General features: G+C 48.2%; 1 protein-coding gene across 3 annotated transcripts; it reads right to left on the reverse strand.

Annotated features, from left to right (window-relative positions):
* Positions 1-2,451: 2,451 nt before the first annotated feature.
* On the reverse strand, positions 2,452-18,869 carry CBX7 (chromobox 7). Of its 3 annotated transcripts, none has more exons than XM_040594979.1 (6): positions 18,622-18,869; positions 17,183-17,226; positions 13,106-13,171; positions 12,516-12,582; positions 11,574-11,913; positions 2,452-8,874 (listed from the first exon to the last, which is right to left on the reverse strand). In XM_040594979.1, exons 1-6 carry the CDS (start codon positions 18,688-18,690, stop codon positions 8,840-8,842), a joined length of 621 nt encoding a protein of 206 aa, XP_040450913.1. In that variant the 5' UTR covers positions 18,691-18,869; the 3' UTR covers positions 2,452-8,839. The 3 variants fall into 3 exon arrangements, with proteins under 3 accessions (XP_040450913.1, XP_040450911.1, XP_040450912.1); XM_040594977.1 differs by having other exon boundaries at positions 2,452-9,520; positions 18,622-18,868; XM_040594978.1 differs by having other exon boundaries at positions 2,452-9,517; positions 18,622-18,867.
* Between the last annotated feature and the right edge of the window lie 553 nt (positions 18,870-19,422).

Raw genomic sequence — 19,422 nt, forward strand, 5'->3', positions numbered from 1 at the left:
GACAGACACTGAAATAAAACATGTTTTTGATGCCTGACTGCCAGCAAGACTGGTGCCGTAGGATATACCGTAGCACTTCTTGCTACAGCTGAGAAGCCAGTGCAGGTAAGCAGTAAGCTTTGGGGGAACAAGAAGATCTTTCTCACTAAAATCACTGGCAAGCAGTGTACGAGCATGGGAGGAGAGCAGCAGATGCAAGGCCATATTTATTTATTTTTTAAATGGCACTTGATAATGGGAAACTCACCTGCTCAAAGCTGGTTGTTGCCTCCGGGCTCATTTTTTGCAAACTGGTGACTTGCCAGGAGTAGCAGCACTTATTTCCATTAGAACAACTCCAAGGGTTGATCAACTGACTCCGTTGCTGTTTGCTCCAGGGAGGTCGCTGTCAGGAGTGGTGGATTTCTGTAAAGAAGTGGTCATTCCCTCGCCTACACTGGGAGCTGGTGCAGCTGCGCACACCCCAGCCCTTCAAGCAAACGCTGCACAGGTTTTAAAGCGAACCCTTGGCATTATGGTTATCCGCATCAAAACGTGGTGAGATTTGCCAGCTGCAGCTCTGAAGCACACAAGACAAAGGCAGACCCCTCAGAGCTGACCATGTGCTTCCCTGTGCAGCTGTTACAGGTGGCTCAGCATGGCCCAAGCAGTGGGCACAACAACCACCCCTCCAGATTTTTGACATAGGAGAGAGAGGAGAAGGCCCATGGGTGTCACATAGTGCACACACCACCGGGGTGCTAAGAAATCCCTTAGCCAGCCTATGAGTTCCCAAAGCAGGCCCAGCTACCCAGGCTGCTGCTAGATTGGGGTGATGACACAACTCCCTCGAGTTTCTTGCATCCTTGCTTCAAAAACAGTCACTTAACAAGCAAAATGCTGTGAAGAGAAGGACCAAGAGCAGGGAAGACAAGCGGCACTGAACAGACAGGAGGTGATGGCCAGCTTGCTGACAGCACTTGACACCGTAGGGGCCACAGATGCTGCATTTCTTCACTTCATGCTTCTCGGAGAACACCTAGCTGCTCACACCGTGCAGTTTCCCCTTTCAGGTGCTGCCTACCATCGCAGGGGCCTGGGGGGTACCTCCTGTGGTGCAGATGAGTGTTCTTGTTCTCAGTCACCGGATCGGGAGAGTTGGCTGCACTGCATGGATCAGAGGGGCAGCATAGCAACAGATTATTTGAAAAAAAAAAGTACTATCCAGATTAACCTTTAATCCAACCAACACATGCATCAGAAAGGACAAGCTGTTTTGAGTTCCTAGCGCCAGCCAGCCTCTGCAGTGTTGGCAGGGGCAGGAAGAAGCCTTCTCCAGAGCCGGCTTTCCCATAACTCTGCCCTGCAGTTTCTTACAACTTCACCTGACTCTCTAGCTGCTGCCAGAAATTAAGTAGCTGGCTGGAGTCCTGCTCTGATGCCATCACTCAAATCCAGCTTCCCTGGCTCAGGTCAAGCATGCTGACTGTGCTTTGGTAGCACAGGCAAGACCTAACCACACCGCCTTGAGCCATGACCGACTCAGGAAGTGCGCCCCATCCCCCTCTGCTTTTGCTCCGCGTGCTTTAGCGATTGATGTCATAGCTGTGTTCAGATGCAGGGCTCACCCCCACGTTACAGCTACTAAAGACATCTTGGGCAGCCCCATCTGCTTGCTGAGGTACCTCAATTAACAGCTAGCCTCCCCCTCCACAGAGGATGGCGAGGCACATGCCTTTGAGGGAGCAAGTCAGAAACCAAAGTGGACTAAATGACCTTTGGGATTCTCTCCAGAGTAGCAGCAGTTCCAGGACTTGGGCTCCCTAACTGAGCCCTTTGTTACCTGCAGTGAACCTGGGGCCAAACTCCACCCAGCAGCTGCTGTGCTGCCGGGGAGCTCCTTGAAAGCCCTGCAGGCCAACCCACCAGAGGACTCAGCTTGGAGGAGAGGGGCTTCCCTGCTGGCAACCTGTGCGGAGCACGTTTGGCAGCCCAGGCCTTGCCTCAGTTTCTCTGTTCCCAGAAGAGACGCAGGATACAGGGCACACCAGCACTCTCCCAGTGCTGGCAGTTATCCTGGCACTGCAGTGTTGCGTGAGGATGTCAAGAACTCCCTAAACCCATAGCAGCAATCACCCTGCCATCAGCATTTTCCTCTTCAAATTCTAATCCACCAACAACCAGCTGTCCCAGGTCACCTCTGTACAGCTCTAACTTACCCAGTGGGTTAAAAATTAATAAAAACCTGACCTCCTTGAATCAAAGTAATGAGTAATGTCAGAAACAGCCTTCTGCAGGCTCCGTTCTTCATCGATCCTTCTTTACTGATCTTTCTCATGCATACACACACATTTTCCATTCCTTTTCCAGCCACGCCGTGTGTTTATACCGGCAGAAGTGACTGGTGGAAAATAATTCAGCTGTAGAGTTAGAGCAAGGGGAGGTAAATGACCACACAAACAGACCATTAGGTAAATGTCAGTTCTCATATTTAATATTTTAATAATTTTGTTTGCAACATTTACCACATAAATCATCTAAATAAATAGATGCTGTACAGTCTCTTATCCATATCAGTACAAAAATAAAACCACACTTTGTGTCAAATTATACTCGAGCCTGCCCTCCCTTTGCTATTACAATCTCCTTTTACAGCACGTACTCGCTCAGAAAAGGCATTAAACTCCAATTGGTTTGTTTGGAATTGGTTTACTCCCTATTTCCCCCCCTCCCCAAATACATTCAATTAGTCTGTACAAAAGCTAGAAGCTCATTCTGTGCAAAAGGAAGCTTTCTGTGTGCAAAGACTCAGATACTCTAGCGAGCTGACAGGAGCAACAGCAACAACTGAAGAGACAAGAACAGAAATAATCCGGGGGCCCTCCCCACTAACTGACCCCATCTCCCACCTCCCCCCACCAGAAAGGAAGAACACCACATTAGGTGAATCAGTGTGCAAAACAGCCCGAACAATGTGTGTACGATGAGGGAAAGAGTTGGTGCTGAAAACCCAGCCAGAGGCCTGGGGTTCCCTCAGCTGTAGAGCTGGCTAAGTGAGGGGGGAGAAAAAAGATTCTCTCATCTTAGCCTGCTCAAAAGGTTCTTGAGACGCACAGAACAAAAAGCTTAATCTAAGAGATTTTAGGTCTTTTGTTGCCGTTCTGTTGGTGATGAGGTGAGGAAATGGCGTCTGGAAAAATCCAGTAGCTACTGAAGACAGCTCCTGGTTCACCCTCCCTTCCTCTCCCCACTCCCTGCAGAAGGGCAGATACCTTCCTGTTCCTCAACTAAGCTAATAAGGTGCAATTTTTCAGACAGAAAACGCTATAAGATGTCTCCAGAGTCAGAAGAAGCAGTCAAAGTTCCAGACTAGGACCGCTCAAACCGAAACTCAGCTTCATTTTCCCCTTTCTTTCGACAAAGAAGGTGGGGGAGGGAGGAAGCCAGCCTGCACCCTGAAGACGAGCAAGACTTTGTGTGTCTCCTCTCCCCGTCCAGGGAGCCCTCTTGTTAGTTGGCACCCTGGACCGCACTCCCCTTTCTGCCATGGGAGGGAGGCAAGGGGTTGGGTGGCAGCTCTGGAAAAATGATAAGGAGCAGCCAGTGGCCTGAAACATACATCTTTTGCTTTTCAAATGCCACTTTTAGACAGACGGTAAGGAGTATGTAGCACTCCTAGTGCTTTGCATTTCCAAAGTGCTTCAAAATATACTTCAGATTTAAAAGCAAAAAAAGCTACTTAACATTTTAACAGATTTGCAAAAAGCTTCTTTGTGCTGACACTACATTTTCTGGTTAAAAAATAATAATACTTAAAAAGGCTTTCCACCCCCTCCCAGTCAAAACTCTGGTACCCCAGTAACAAGATAAGCTGTGATGGAGGTTCCAAACAGCCTTATGAGCATTCCCTTTTCCCTAGCATTTTTGCAGAGCAGCCCATGACAGATGGAAACAATCACAGCAGCAAAGCTTCCATCCCGTCCCGACTCGATAACAATCCATCTCCACCCTGTTGGCCATTAAGCTCTCCCACTGAGCTCTGCTCCTCTCTACTACTCCCAGTTAACTAGGGATCATCTGCCACCTGCTCCCTGCTGAGCCACCATACTCTGAGAAATTAAGGGTGCAAGGGGAAAAGAGGTGGAAAAGAAAAAGGGGTCACCGCTCTGGGAAGTTGCTTGTTACAGGAAAGGATTTGAAGGGCCTGAATTAAATTTTAAGTGATTGCTTCTCTCTCCTTCCAAATGTCCTGGGGATGTCTGGTAGGCCCTCCCATCTTCACCAGCTGCTTTGGGGGTATTGAGGTGATTTGACACCCAGAAGGTTCATGGTTTCTCTGTGAGGATGATAAGTTGAGCTGGCATAGGACAACATGGTCTCTCGATCATAAGCTATTGTCTCAAAACAAGTTTACGATGCCCTTGGGGAAAATAATTTTACAACAAGCACAGCAAAAGCAACATGCTCCCTTTACCTGTATGTGGTAATGCTATACATTCCCATGTAAAAGTTACCCTATGCAAGCTGTTAACATGGACATCTCCCTTGCTTTCCCAAATGGTAAAACATACATAAATGAAGCTCTGACCATCTCCTCTCCATAGGGCCCACTCAGAACTCCAGGGGGCATCCACCCACTGATGCAAGGGATCAGCTTCACTACAAGTTCTTTGCACTTCTAACATACCTTCTCTCTCAGCTGCCAGCTCACCCAAAGGCCTGTCCTCAACTGCCTAGCAAGAGCAACTCTGAGGCAGCTCCTTCCCTCCCTTCCCGGACAAGCAGCTGCCCCTACTATCTTCCTAGAAAGGCCCACTGCCTTCTTCCTAGGCTGCAGGTAAGCAAGGGAGGAACAGAAGATGGGTAGATACCAACCAGCTTTAGAAAACGAGATTTTTACACTTTCCCTACTTCACAAAGGACAAGCTTAAAGCTTGAGAGGAGAGGAAGGCGTGGAGAGGTGGTGGCAGATTTAGCTTTGCTCAGATAGATGTGGCTGGCTGACAGCCCTCGCTGCTGTCTTCCACACCCCAGCCTCTGTTGTGGGTACCACCGAGGGTCTTGCACGAGCTACCCTGCCTATTTTTTGACCTGTGTGAGGCCTCCCTTCTCTGTTCCAGTAAAATCAAACAGCGCTAGCTGGTGTACAGCAGGAAACAGTACTGGGGCCAAGGGCCCCCTGTGAGGTGAACAAACAATTTTATACATTCAGTCACAAAACACCAGAAGAACAATTCTGGACAGTTTCACAACACTAACAACAAAAAAAGCCATTCATTTCTCAATAAGCTTCTTTCTTTCTGAGGCTCTAACATAAGCAAGGGTCGATTCACTAACAAATTTGGGCTTATTTTGGCAAATGGAACTGCTTTTGAGTTTTCTCACAATAATATCCTGTTCTTGCTTGAAAAAGAAAAAAAAATAATCCACAAAAAAAACCCCACCTTGGTCTGACTTCACAAGCAGAAGGGTGCCCAAGCAAATGCAAGACACTAAGGAGCATGCAGGAGCTACAAGGCTACTTAATGCCACTATTTTATGTGTTAAAACTTGCTGTTCCAAGGCATCACATGTATCAGAGCAATAACATTTCATTTATAACTATCCAGGAACAGAGACAGTCCTTTCCACAGGTCTGGGGTGGTTTTTTGTTTGTTTCAAACACAGTGTTAACAATAAAGGTTTTCCAGTCTCATGAAACCCCTCAGTTCTGTCATATATACAGCGAGTTCACTGTTAGAAGATCTATGAAATAAAAAATTCCAAACTTCCATCCCCCGATTGTGGCTGGCAAATTCTCACATGGGAAGAGTTCTAAGAATGACCATAAGAAAGAACGGTTCTTCTTCAAGAAGTTTGTTTCTTGCATACAGTTCAGTAATTTCCACTGGCTGAAGTTTTTCTTGTTTACAGCCATGGAGCCAAACAAGGTATGGGAGAGTTAGCCCATTTCTATTCTCAGCTTGTGCTTCAAATAGAATTATTAAACTCAGCTTCAGCTGGATGCTATTCTGGCTCTTCTAATCAAACGGAATGCTTAACGAAGCTCTGAGTACAGCATCTGATTTTCATGGTATGTTAGCCCAAGAGGTCCCAATTCAGTTTTCAAATTTTGTGTTGAACTGGCAGATGAACAGCACTGGGGAGAAGAGACAAGACAACCCAGACAACCTCTCATTCCATCACAAATAAAAAACCCCTACACGTCTACACCTGCAGAAGTGGAATAACACTAATTTTAAAGTCCCTCAAGACCAGCTCTACCAAGGAAGTTTACAACAATATGTCACCAGACAATATGGAACAGAGCCAGATTTTTAAAATATCAAGAGAAAAATCTTCTCAAAGAGATCTTTAAGACAAGAAAGAATTCATGAATGTAAAATAAAAAAAAGTCCACCCCAACACAGTAACTGCTTAGTTTCCTAGCACAAACTCCTCCTCACACACACAAACCAAACCCACACACATGCAACTTGTTGCATCTTAACCTGATAAGGGTTAACTCCTCTGACCTGTACACAAAGCAGCATGATAGCAAAGTACTTTGTTCAACACTGTGTAGTGAGATTAGTCACCAGCAGAACACAAGCAAGCCTGATCCAAAAAGTGATTAAGATATGAAGCTGTGGGTGGACCCTCTTTGAAAGACCACCACAGGTCTTTGAAAACTCCACTGCAGGAGGAAGCAAAGATGTTTAAAGAGAAATGCCAAAACAAAACATTGAGAAGTCTCAGCTGATGAGTGGAGAGAAAAGCAGAGGATGGAAATCCAGTTTGTTAGGACAAGCTCTTTCCTGCCGCAGGACTGGTATTGCTTCCAATGTCAGCCAAAGCCAGGAACCTTAGGAAGCTTTTCTGGTGTATTTGTACGCTGAGATGGAAGACAGGACAAAGGCAGCAGTAGCTGCATTAGAATAAAGAAACCAGATCCCATAAACGCCATGAAGATTTAGCAGGAAGAGCTGGAGTTCAAGACTTTTTATAAAATAAGCTAAAATATTATGCTTCTGCAACTATAACTACTTGACCCGCTACAACCTTCAAGAGTGGACTCAGCCATGTGGTGCGTCCACTGGTCACAACAAGAAAGAGATGCAGGTAATCAGCACATTTGGCAAGTGTTGGGGAGAGTAAGTGTGTGGGGTGACGATGACAATACTGTCTGTCCCCACATCCTGCAAAAGAGGGTGCAGCTCCAGATACAGAAGCCTCGCTCTGGACACCCACGTTTAACAAACATCCTGAGCCTGTATGCTTACCTCATCAATTTGCCCTTGCTAGCTATTGCTTTCCCACTCACTCTTCCTCCCACCACATAACTTCTCCATCCCCCAGCTTCCACTTCTCACCCTCTCAGATTTCCCCATAATGAAACTCCCATGTCACTTACCTTGAGAGACAAAAAGGTTAGTCCAGTAATTCAAGATCTTCCCAGTGGTCCTTACACTGCTGTGACACAGTGGAAGATAGGCCTACTCAAACAGCTCTGAGATGGAAGGGGAAATCCTAAGTCTATACTGAGCCGCCACATCCTATCTTGAGGTAAAACCTTCTTTTAATAAAAACCACAGGGGCAGTCCAAGCATTTCGCAAAAGGTAGATGTTTGGAGGACCAGAAGTCCCAGAGCTCCCAAATTCTGCAGGCTAGCAGCCAAGCCCTTCAAAGGAACACATTGAGGATTTCCACGGGTGTCTTTACTTTAGAGCTCAGAAGGCTTGTAGAATAAATACAGCAGGTAAGAGATGCTTCAGGTGGGGTGGGCAGAGGAAACAAAGGATTTAAGAACAGTAATCATGACAGTAGCCAATGTTAGCCTGCAGCACTCTGTCCTGCAGTTCCCACTTTAACTTACTTTTCTTGCTCTCTGTAGGAAAAGGTCTATATTTTAAAATTTAAGTTAAATAAAATCTGCTTTTAAAAAAATGGAAGAGAACATGCATGTGCAAGAACAGATGCTATGCTAAACTACTAACTCAAAATACATCAATTTTTCAAAAACCTTAAAGTGTCACAGGCAGTCCAGCACAAGGCATTTTTAAGTGCAAGATCAGGCAGGGTCTATTGAAACGCAGACCGCTTTCCTTGGCAAAGATTTTTTAAGCCTTCCAAGGGGAAGTTCCTATCAGTAAAGTAGTACAGGATCACAGATACTGTGAGGAGACCAGAGTCACAGAAGAATATTACTCAGGCAGTACAATCCAAGAATTCTCATTGCTTAGAATTAAGACTTTTTTTTTTTTAACCCCTTCCTCAAATCTAATACACGCCTTCCCCACATGTTGTTTACCTTGGATCTCTCAGTGGGATCCAAGAACAGAATTTGCTGCTAATCAAGGTCCGTTTCTAGCTCAGTTCTCTCCAATTCCTGTGTCCTGGGCCTGTGCCAATATCTTGGATATCTTTGCAGTGCCAGGCAATGCTTTAGTTGTCCTACTGGCCCCTCCTCCCAGGGGAGAGGAGCCGGTTTTCAACCAACTTATTACCACGGATTCAGGGTAGCATTTGTTATTAATACTGAATTTGGCAAAGGGTAAAAATACCCCACTCCCCATAATGCATTCCTCACACAGCAGAGCCAAGCCCGGAAATCCTCTTCAGCATATACAGAACAGTATGTCTGCACTGGGTTTCTGAGCTTTTAGTGAGTGCAAATTGAATTTATGTTGCCAATCTAGATTTCAGAGACGCATTTCAGTCTTTCCACATGATCAACTATCAAACGGAGAAACCTCTGCTGTCTATATGGACCCACGCTGCAAAGACTGACTTACCACAGACAGGCAAACATGGTTCTGAAGTCCTGACAGCAGGCCACAGGGGAAACAGCACTGGAGAGGAAGTCTGTTAAGACTGGAGTTATCTACACAGGTAGGATCCATTGCCTCTCACTGCTGCAGGAAGAGAGGGAGGAGGAAGGTAGGAAGAGCAATGCACAGAGAAGTATCTTTATCCAAGGGATATCAATTGCAAAACAAGGCAGCAGACTAGAGACCCAGCTCTCTTTCCACCTTCACATGCCCTCTCCCCACAAATGCAGCTGCCACCACTTAACAGGATAAAAGGCAAATTGTTCAGCTTGCTGCTTTCACATCTAGGAGGGGAGTCTTTGCCAGGGAAAGGGCTGTCAGTTTTTCAGATGGACAAAGCAATGACAAACACACACCCCCTACACTGCCCTTTTTTGCGTATCTGAAAGGGGAAAAAGGAGAAAAGAGAGAGGGTGGGTGGTGGTTGGTTGGTTCGTTGGTTTTTTTTTAAAAAAAAAAGGTCTCTGTAAACATTTTAAGAGGACACATTTTGGATATTTTTTTTTTCTTAAGGGATAAAACAACCCTTCCCTAGCCCCACCCTAAAAGCACTGGTTTTGGGGAGCACTGAAAATGGAGATTCAGAACTGCACGCTCCGGTCTCGGAAGAAGCCCTCAGCCACTTGTGCTTCTCTGAAAGTGACGGTAATGGAGTTTGCTGTGATGTCTGTCACTGTCACTTCGCTGGGGGGCACAGTGGGAATCCAAGGGAGACTGCCATCCACATCTGCTGCAGAAGGAGAGGCAGATAAGAGTAGGTTAGCAAGAGAGAGGTGAGGGAGAAGGAAAGGAGGAAGAAGAGAGGGAAGGGAAGGATGGAAAGAGAGGCCTCCTTTCTGACAAACGGTGGGTGAAAACAGCCTGTACTGAATCTGCACAAAGGCAAGAAAGAGCATGGGCAAGCCCTCCCCTCAGAGGCTATGGGAAAATAGAGGATCCCTGCAGGATATAATGGGAAAAGGAAAGAATAGCGAAGGTGTCCAGACACACGCCAGCATTGGAGCAGGCTACGCAGAGGTCAAAAGACCCTGTAACACCACTCGGCTCATCTAACCATCCACAATTCCCTGATACCTCTCACCTCATCTCAGCCCCTAATTTGGCTGTGTCACCAAAGCACACTCATCCAGGTGTGAGCTCACCTGCTTATAAATGTCCTATCCTGTTGAAAAGTAAAAAATCACAAACTCTTACACATGCTCTTTAGATACTCCTGAGGGAGTCAAAGGGATCCAAAATGGAGAGTGTTCCTTGTACTGCACCTGTAATGCAGCCTGGGTGTGATTCTCTCCAAAAAAATCTGTCAATACTGCTTCACAGAGAGGTTGTTCTCCATTTCTTCTATCCTTTCTGTGCTCCTGGATAGCTACATACAAGAAACCCAAGCATCCCTGCACTTTTTCACTGCAGTAATAATTATCAGTCTCTCTGCCACCCTAAGCCTCACTTCCCCCAACCCCCAGAGACAGCCACAAAAATACAGAGAGAGGAAGGAAAACGTACCCTCTCCCTGTCACTAGTTCTGTACTATACACCTTGTTGTCCCAAACCAGGCAAGGAATGAGGGCCCCTTAAAAGTGTATTTCCTGGCCTCTGTCTCAAATACCTGGGGTGCCTACTTTCACCTCAGAAAGAGTCTAACCCACCTAACAATAATTGGAATTCCATGCAGGCCATGTGTCAAAGGGATAACAAAAACAGTTTTACATTTCTGTAGAACCATTCATTCTTCTGATCCCCAAGTGCTTTAGAACCCACCACTTCCAGAGGGGAAGAGCCTCACATATTTGCCCATTGGCAGGATGCAGAGCTGGGTTCGTCTGTGCTACTACCGTTGAAGCCTCCCTGTATTTTGGGCACTCTTTGAGTCCCTCTCAGGAAGGAGGGGATAACGTTGATTGCCAGAACACAGCTCTCTCCTCAAAATGCTGCCTAATCCAGCCTGGCTAACAGCTACTCCTAGCAAGGAGTAACAGGATTTCCTTAGCTACTACAAGCAGCACAAGTCCTGGCTTTCCACTCCTTAGCAAAGCTGTGCCTTCAGAAGCTCTAATAATGCAGGGATAGAGTTTTCTTCGTAACTCAGAAAACACACCCTTCCCACAGCCCATCTGCACAAGGTGTTGGTATCCCTCCCCAAAATGCCAAATATGCCTGGACATCTCCCATGCCTACACCCACGCTGCCTATTCAGTGGATCAGGCAGGAGTTACCATCCTCACTTCATCTCTCATCCCCCTCTCACATAGCTCTAGAGCAAGAGACTTTACAGGATGTGGGGTGTGGAGAGAATAGGGAAGGAGGGGGCAGAGGAATGCACTATGGGTTCCTAACGGCATTCCTGTATGCTTATCAGAGCAGCACTGGGAGAGCAGCTCTCATGCCCAAGCTTGCCCACTGCCAGCCGAGCTCCTTTTAGCAGAGCAGCAGGCTGAACACATGTGGATATGTGGACAGAGGCAGAGTTCATCCCTATCACACCTGCACGTCGCCTCTGCTGGGAGGAAACTGTAAGAGGGGAGTAACTTGCAGCACCTTCCACATGCAGTATCTTCTACTGGGAGGGGCATTACTGATACAAAGCCTACAGGGAGGCAACAGCACCAAAAAAGCAGATTAATCCGTGCTATTCATCCAAACAAGAGGGCCACAATGTCAGCCAGCGAGAGCTGCTCTGAGGACCTGACCCAAACCACAATCCCAGGATGAGGCAAGCAAGGAGGAAGCATGCAGAGCATCCTTTGCATACCCCAGAACTTCACAGCCGAGGTGTCTGGCCTTACCTTCTTTGCTGGTGTGCTGCATGGCCTCCCAGTCCTCAGGGCCCTGCCTGGCCTCTAGGCCCACTGCATCATTCAGGAAGAACTCATGCCTGCAGTTTCGGCTTTCCAGGCTTGCCATGCGGGGGAACTTCTTCCTTGACAGTCGCAGGTACTTCTGGTTTTTGCGTTGCTTCCGGAGAGAGAATGGCAGGACCGTTCCCCCAGTCTTCTCTGAGAACTCTGCCTGCCCTGGCTTGGCCCCTGGCATGCTACTGTCTCCTCCTCCAAACCTCCGTGCAAGAGAGAAACAGAGCTTCTCCTTTCCCTTGTGGGCACTCCTCAAGTCCATGCCATAGAGCCGCTGCCAAGACATCAATGCAGCAAGGGTCAGAGAGGAAATCAGATAATACAGTCAGGGCTCCCACCTGGGAGCCAGGAAACTACTCTCTGTTCAGTCCCCGAACACCTAGATGAGCTAGGAGAAGTTGTGCTGCTTCTACAACACTGTTTCTCTCACCTCTTCAACTGCCATCTAAGCTCTTCCTAATATGTGCTTCCTAGGATTGGCTGCTTTGCTTGGCAACAGTCAAGGCATGCTGGAACTCCGCTTCCAACCAGTGTCTACCTTTAATATGATGTAAAGTCCAAGCCCAACATGAAATTGAAAGAGCACACAAACCAGGTAACCTGCAACCACCCAAGCCCAAAGTTTAGAAAATCCTAGTTCAGACAGCAAGAACTGTTGTTGATTGTTTTGTTTAGCTTTTTTAAAGACAAGTTAGCTGGCTCTTCAGCTAACAGGTTAAAAGTATCTGCCTACCCACTGATTTCATGTTGTTGTGTAAGCTTGTTACCTCCAGTTTTGTCCATGCAACAGCAAACAGATAGTTTCCACCTCCCTGTGAGCAGAGGAGCAGCAGAGCAGCTAATGAGTTAGAAATACACAGAAGAGCAAGAGGCTACCTGAAGTAGGAGGCGCTTTGGTTTGGGGCCTCTTTTCCTGTACCCTGATGCACGGTCTCGCTCTTCCCTGTGAAAGAGGAACACAAATCAGTACTAAATACCACAGCACAAAACCTAGTCAGGACATCTACCTTGGACATCTACCTTTTGCAGCACAGCTCCCTCATTTCCTGCATTAAAATCCAATGATGACCAGTGTGGGCTCGAAGAATGTCCTGGAATTGCTTCTGGTAGGAGTGAAAGCCTTACAATAAGGGAATTTCTCTGACTGCTGATCAAGGATGGGTTAGAGAAATTTACCACCTCACATCAGTCAAGCCCTGGACCTGATCAAAACCTAAGACTGACTGCTCTTTGGCTCAGTGCTGCTTGTTCTTGGCCTCATTTACTGAACAGTGCCAATCAAAGCTGCTTTAACCCCATCTTGTCTGCCTCAGCCAACACCAGGATACAGAGACCAAGTAGGATTCATTGCTATACATGTCATCTTCGATTGAAGCAGGGACAACAGGGGCACTTTGTACATGCTGTGAAATAAAGACACTATTTCCTTTTCCTGTGTCCAGGGAGAGAAAGAACATGTGCCTTACTTTTCTTCGTAAGCCACTACCAGGCGAGGGTCCAAGATATGATCCTCTGGCTCCCATGTGCTGTATCTGAAGAAAAACATAAGGAATATAAAGTAAACAATACTTTTTTTGCAGGCCTGCTACCAATGTGCTGTGGCCCTGGATACTGCCTTCACAAGAGTTGGTGGGGCCTGCCACAACACTGCAAGAGCTCTGAGGAATCTCAGCCATTCTGCACCCCCAACTTCCAGCAGACACCACCTCCCCTTCCCAAAACAGGCAGGGCCAAGTGTCAGGCAGCTCTTTAAAGGAGAACAGGGAAGACTTTCCTCCCCAGGGCCCCCTTCACACTATTTGCAAAGACTCTGCAGACACTTGAAAACTGATTTTAAGTCAGTGCCTAAACAGGTCTCATCTACAGCACTCCCTCAAATCCAAAAAACCCCATGGAACAATGAGATGCAATCCAATACAGCTTTCTGAAAAATAGGTCTCTCTTAATTTAGGTTGCTGAAAGAGTAAGTATGCTTTCTCACCTGCATTATTAATTACCTCTAATAACTGGAGCTGAAAGTATTCATTTAAGAAGAGTTTAATTTTTCTCCACTGATGCTACTAAACTAAACATGTTTAGACCTGGGCCCTGAGGCAAGTTGACAGCGACTTTCCAACTGTTCCTCCTCTTGCTCGACTGCCCCTGCGGGTTATTTTTATCTGGCAGAGGTCACCAGTGTTTCTGTACCGGTGCATTGTGGTCAGGGCTACCAAAACTACTCAAAATAAGCTTGATGCTCTGAAAGTAGCCTGTGAACAGTGTCACTCACTGCCTCATCTCCTGCCTCGATTTTGAGACAGCTGTGACAGGAGTCAGATGTTCAGGAAAGGACTGAACCTACCCAGCAGGCAACACCAAAACTGGTTCCCAAAGGGCACTACTGCACTTCATACCAAGCAGAAGCAGCAAAAACTCCCATTGTGGAAGGTGAAAGAATCACAGGGTAGTCCTCATGTCAAATTTGCTTCTAAGGGGTCATGTCTGCCCAGAAAAGGTGGGTGGCATGTCCCTACCATAGAAACTCAAAGGCAAGAAAGCAAGTCTGAAACCCCAAATGCTCAAATTGTTAATTTTCCTGGAATGTGAGGTCCAGGGCCTGGAGACAAAGCACCTCCCAGCCCTTGGGGAGGAGAGCAAGAGACAAGCTACATGCAGGTGGGCAAGGGGGCACTGGTATCAGTGCCTTGAAACAGAGGAAAAGCCAATTAGGATTTTTACATTTCAGGATGAAGTCTAGGCTACACACAAGGGCACATGGTACATGCATATATGTACACAGGGGAGGTGGTGTGGGAATGCTTTTCCCTTTCATCTCTCCATTAGATGGAAGACAGGTACTGATAGCATTCATGGAGAATGGGTCTAGAAATAAAAGTACAATTCTTTTGCAAAATGGAGAAACAAAAATATGAAATTCAGATATCCCAAGGTGCACTGTACATCAGAGAGTTAAGAACAGACACTTCTTCCTAACCAGCTGATCCCTCCCTCCCTCCCTCCTTTGCTCGAACCTCCTGCAGCAACCTGACTGTGAGCTGTCAAAGCCAAGTTACTGTTTGAACAGAGGAAGGTTTCCTCCCAGCTGCGGGGATTCTGGCATTCATTCTACAAATTTAAGAAAAATAACAACACAGGGAGGGGAAAACATTGGATTGCTTTGCATAGGCAGGAGAGGAAAGGGGATTTGCTTTAAAAAAAAACCCTGGTGGGTGTTGCCTTTTTCTCTGCAGTTCAGTTTCTGGCTTCTCTGCAGTGGCAAAACACTGCATATAAAAAAAAAAAACATGGCTCAGTTTGCCATGCGCATGCGCATACACACACAGAGCTATATATACGGGTACACACAGCCCAGGCTGCAGTAGAACCGCAGAGAGGCACTCTGGAAAACATAGATCATATGATGTTCCTTCCCCCTCCTTCTACTCCTCCTCTTCCCCCTCCCCTCTAAACTCCAATACAAGTTGTAAACAAGCTTGTAACTAGAATCAGATAGTAACTCCTCCATTCCCTGACTCCAGGAGTACAATCCAGAAATCTGAGGTGCAGGACATTAACAAGAATTTATTATTAAAACGAAAGGAAAAAAAAGTGAAAAGTCAATTATGTGGGAAAGCATCAAACTGCTGACCTATCCTTACTCGCTTCCATGAAGCCTCTGATGGGAATGATGGGACAACTTGTACAGAGATTACAAAGAGCATTAAGACAAAGTTTGGGAGGGGAATGAAGAGAAACACGATGTGGGATGGGGAAACCGAGTATGCTGGAAAATAAAGACGCAAACAGCTTGTGGTGCTGCATGCTATCACAGACATATGCATGTTCAGAAACACAGAACAGAGCCTACTAGGATGAAAGCGACTTCAATGCTCAAAGCATCTTGGTTTTAAGCAACTCAAACCAACAGGTGAACAGTTTAGAGGAGGGTGGGAGCATGGGCGAAGAAAAAAAAATTCAGTGTTTCTCAGATTTGGTGTTTGGGGAAAGAGCGAAGATGTTTGGACATGTCACAGCATCAGAAGAAGGGAACTCTGGCATCCCCTTGCTCCCTGGGCAGAAAGCTGTGCTTTTAATTCCCAAAAAAGAGCTTCTAGCTCTCCCAGAGTTCCAAGGCACATGGCAAGGAAAGGCAGCAGTAAGAATAAGGGCTGTTCTGTCTGAGGAAAACTACGCCATGCCTCAACCCACCTTCTTGGCAAGTGACTTTACAAAAGAAGGACCTCAATGCACTTGTTGAAAGGAGAATGGGATAAACATCAGTATTCTGGCCAAAAGGGGATGGTGCCTCACAGACTACAAACACATTTCCCAACTTCTAACAGTGATTAAACAAGGCTTGGCTACTTAGAAGGCTGAAGCAGTCCAAGAACTGACCCAAACTACATGGCAACTGGCGCTCAACAAGTGCACAAGGTTACGCTTTGACAGCAGAACTTACGGTCAAGAACAAAGTCACCCTCTCCCACCACCACCAGAGAGGGGAAGCTGCTTGTATTCACACATGCCCTATAAGCACAAGGATTAGGCACGAGGATTATGGCACGTAGGAACACATTTCAACTTCTAAGACACCAGGTACAATCTGTAAGGACCATGCTAGTGGGCCCTGCTTTGCAACTGCAAGGATGAAGCCGTAAAAGCAGCCCCCTTTGCTTAGCAACACACAGCGCAACTGCATGTGTAATGTAATTGTACCCACACAGAGCTGCAAACAGAAAAGCAAAGACAGGGCCCCATACAGGCTGGTCAGGGGGCTGTTCTACTAGACCGCTAGCTAACATAGTAATATTCTCCAGTTACCTAATCCTTTTAATCTTAAAGCCTTTTACAGACTGTTTAGACCCAGAGCAATCACTCTTCTTCAGAGGCAGCTGCACTTTAATAAGAAAAATATCTACTAACAATGTACAGCAATGCTGCAAAAAAATTTTTTTTTCCTTTTTGCAACATAGCAACCAAAGCAAAAGCAGAAGAGACACTCAAAATAACAGAAGGTTTCAGACAAGGAAATGAAGACATGGCAGTAATTTTCAAGGGACAAAGATCACCTGCATTTGGCTACAATCAATAAATCTGAAACATTGCCCCTTTCCGTTTGTGAATAGCAGAGGGGAAGTAGTAGAACAACAAGACAAGACCATCAACTTGTTTTCTATTTTAAAAAACTGCATATAGCTCTAAAAATAAAGTGGGGTCCTCTCGGTGCTGACTCAGGAAAGCAGGAGCCATTCCAAGTTCAGAAGAATCAGGGTTCCCTGTTAAACTCGTAATGAATTTAAAACCATTTGTATCTAGAAAGCATCTCAATGGAATATTTCAGTGGTGGCAAAACCCAGTCAGAATAGACTGGCACACAGTTTGCATCCCCCAGCTGCCGGTCCAGAAATAGATTTGGTTTTGGTTTGTAGCTCTTTGTTTTTGTTTATTGTTGTTGGAACCAGGGACAAAAGGTTACCCGTTAAGAACGGGATACTCAGTTGTAGCGATACAATGTAAGCTATTACCAAATATTAAAGGTGTAAAAACCAAGTAAAACAACTTACTTTGGGGGCCATCCTTTCCATTTCACCAGGTATTCTACTTTACCCTAAAGGCAGAAAAGGGAAGAAAACAGGTGAAGTCTGCAACCAAATATGGGCTACAGCAAGAGATGCAACCAATGAACAGGCCTAAACTCTGCAACTGAAAATCTCGTTTCCCATCCCTTTATTTTCAAAACAAAGCCACTTCCTCATTCAAATATGCTCGCTATAACTTTTTCCCCAGAAAATAGTAACGCGGGGGTATTTAAGCATGCTTGAACTACCATCAACCTGGGGTCATACCTTTGCAGAAGCCTGGCAGGCAGGACCCCAAAAGCCAACTGGAGAGCAAGACTGCAATCATTCCCACATTTACAGACAATCCTACAAGAAGGCAGCATGCATAAATGCGAGAAGGAGATGTACGCCAGAAGCAAGTGTCAAAGGAATTTTGTTCAAGCAGAGATGAAATACAGTATTTCAGAACCTATGATATATCTCTTCAACTTCCCTTCCAGTTGCTACACAGTCTACTCAAACGCTGTCCCATCATCACAGTCACTCAGCCTTTCCACCCAAGCAAACAGCAGCGCACAGCTGAAGTTCAGAGTTACCCATTTATTCGTTCAGTCCAAGCACAAGATGTAAAAAGAAAAAAACCCAACAACCCAAGCAAAAAAAAAAAAAAAAAAGCATAGCAATTGGAAACCATGTTCAAGGGCTCCATGAGCAATGTGTACAACTATTAAGATCTTTAATATTATACTGAGGAGCTTGTTAAGGACTTCCCAAAGCGTGGCAGAGGCCCTCGCACGCGCGGGATGCCCATCCCTTGAAGTGCCGCTGCTGCAGCCGCAAGCACCTTTACACAACAGCACAGCGCCTGGGTCCTCGGGCCAGGGAGCCGGTTTTGCCTGCCCCATGGGGGGCTCATGGGCTCCCCAGCGCTTGGAAACACTGCCCTGTGAGGAGCTTCCCGCCGGAGGGTCCCCGCAGGCTGCGTGCTTACGGGCTAGGCCTCGTAGCGCCCTGCCGGGACAGCGCGTGTCCACTGATGGGGAAACTGAGTCACGCAGCTGCCCACCGGGCCCTCCCGAAGCCCCTCCCGCCGCCAGCTCCGCTGCCACCAGCACGGATTTTTGGAAGCGGAAGCCCCCGGCGGTGACACCGCCCGCCCCTCAGCCCGGCCCGGCCCCCCCCGCGGAGCCCCCCGAAGCACACGCCCCTCACGAGGCACTCCCGCCCCCCCCGCCCCGCCGGCCCCGCGGGCAGGTGCCGGTACCGCCCCGCCGGCAGCGCGCGGCTGCCCGTTACTCCGCGCGGGCAAGGAGGGGGGGGGGGGGGGGGGGGGGGGGGAGGCGAAGGCAGGGCGGCCACGCGCGCGCCCACCACGCCCCCCCGCGCTCGTGCGAGGCAGGAGAGGCGAGGGGTGCCCCGGCGCGCGCCCCGCCGCTGCCCACCTTCCGCACGCGCTTCTTGCGGATGCTCTCCACCGCGAACACCTGCTCCCCGATGGCCGACAGCTCCATGCGGCGGGCGGGGCAGCGGCGCTGGCGCCGGACACCGGCGGAGCCGGCTGTCGCACGGCGGAGGGCGCGGGCGGGGGCTGCCTCCCGCGGCGGCGGCGGTCGCGGCTGGCCCGGTGGCGGCGGCCGTTGCCCGCTGGCGGCCGTTACCCACCGCTCCCCCTCACACGCCCCCTCGCGCGCGGCCGCGCCCCCTCCCCTCCCCCCGCCCCGCTTTAGAACCTGCGCAACGTTTTCCCCGGCTCGCGCGGGGGGGGGCGGGGCGCGGCGCGGCGCGGGTTGGGCGGGAACCGCCTGAGGGGCCGCTCCCGCCTCCCCGCCTCAGCCCCCGCTCCCGCCGCCGCCCGCCGCAGCCCGTGGCCGGCAGCCGGCCTCCCCGCCTTTCCCCGGGAGCCGGGCTCCCGCCGGCACCCCGCTTTCCTCACGGGAAGGGCCGCCGGTTTCCAACGCCCCGGCGGCTGCGGAGCGAGCGCCGTGAGGAAAACGGTCGGCCGCCGCAAAGCGGTGATATTTACGAGTGTGTTCCACAGGAACGGCCCTCAGCGATCTCGTGGCGTCGGCGGCGGGTGGGAAAACACCAGGTGACAAAGTGCTGAGGCAGGGAGAGGTGGCGGCACGGGCCGATGCAGAAGAAACCCGGTGCGGCTCGGTTGTCCGGGCACCCGCTTCAAGTGCCTTGTGGTGAAGTGCTGAGGGGGTTTAAGGACAGAGCACACACGTAGGTGTTTGACATCT

This window comes from Falco naumanni, chromosome 5, assembly GCF_017639655.2.
Source record: "Falco naumanni isolate bFalNau1 chromosome 5, bFalNau1.pat, whole genome shotgun sequence".
Taxonomy (NCBI): Eukaryota; Metazoa; Chordata; class Aves; order Falconiformes; family Falconidae; genus Falco; species Falco naumanni.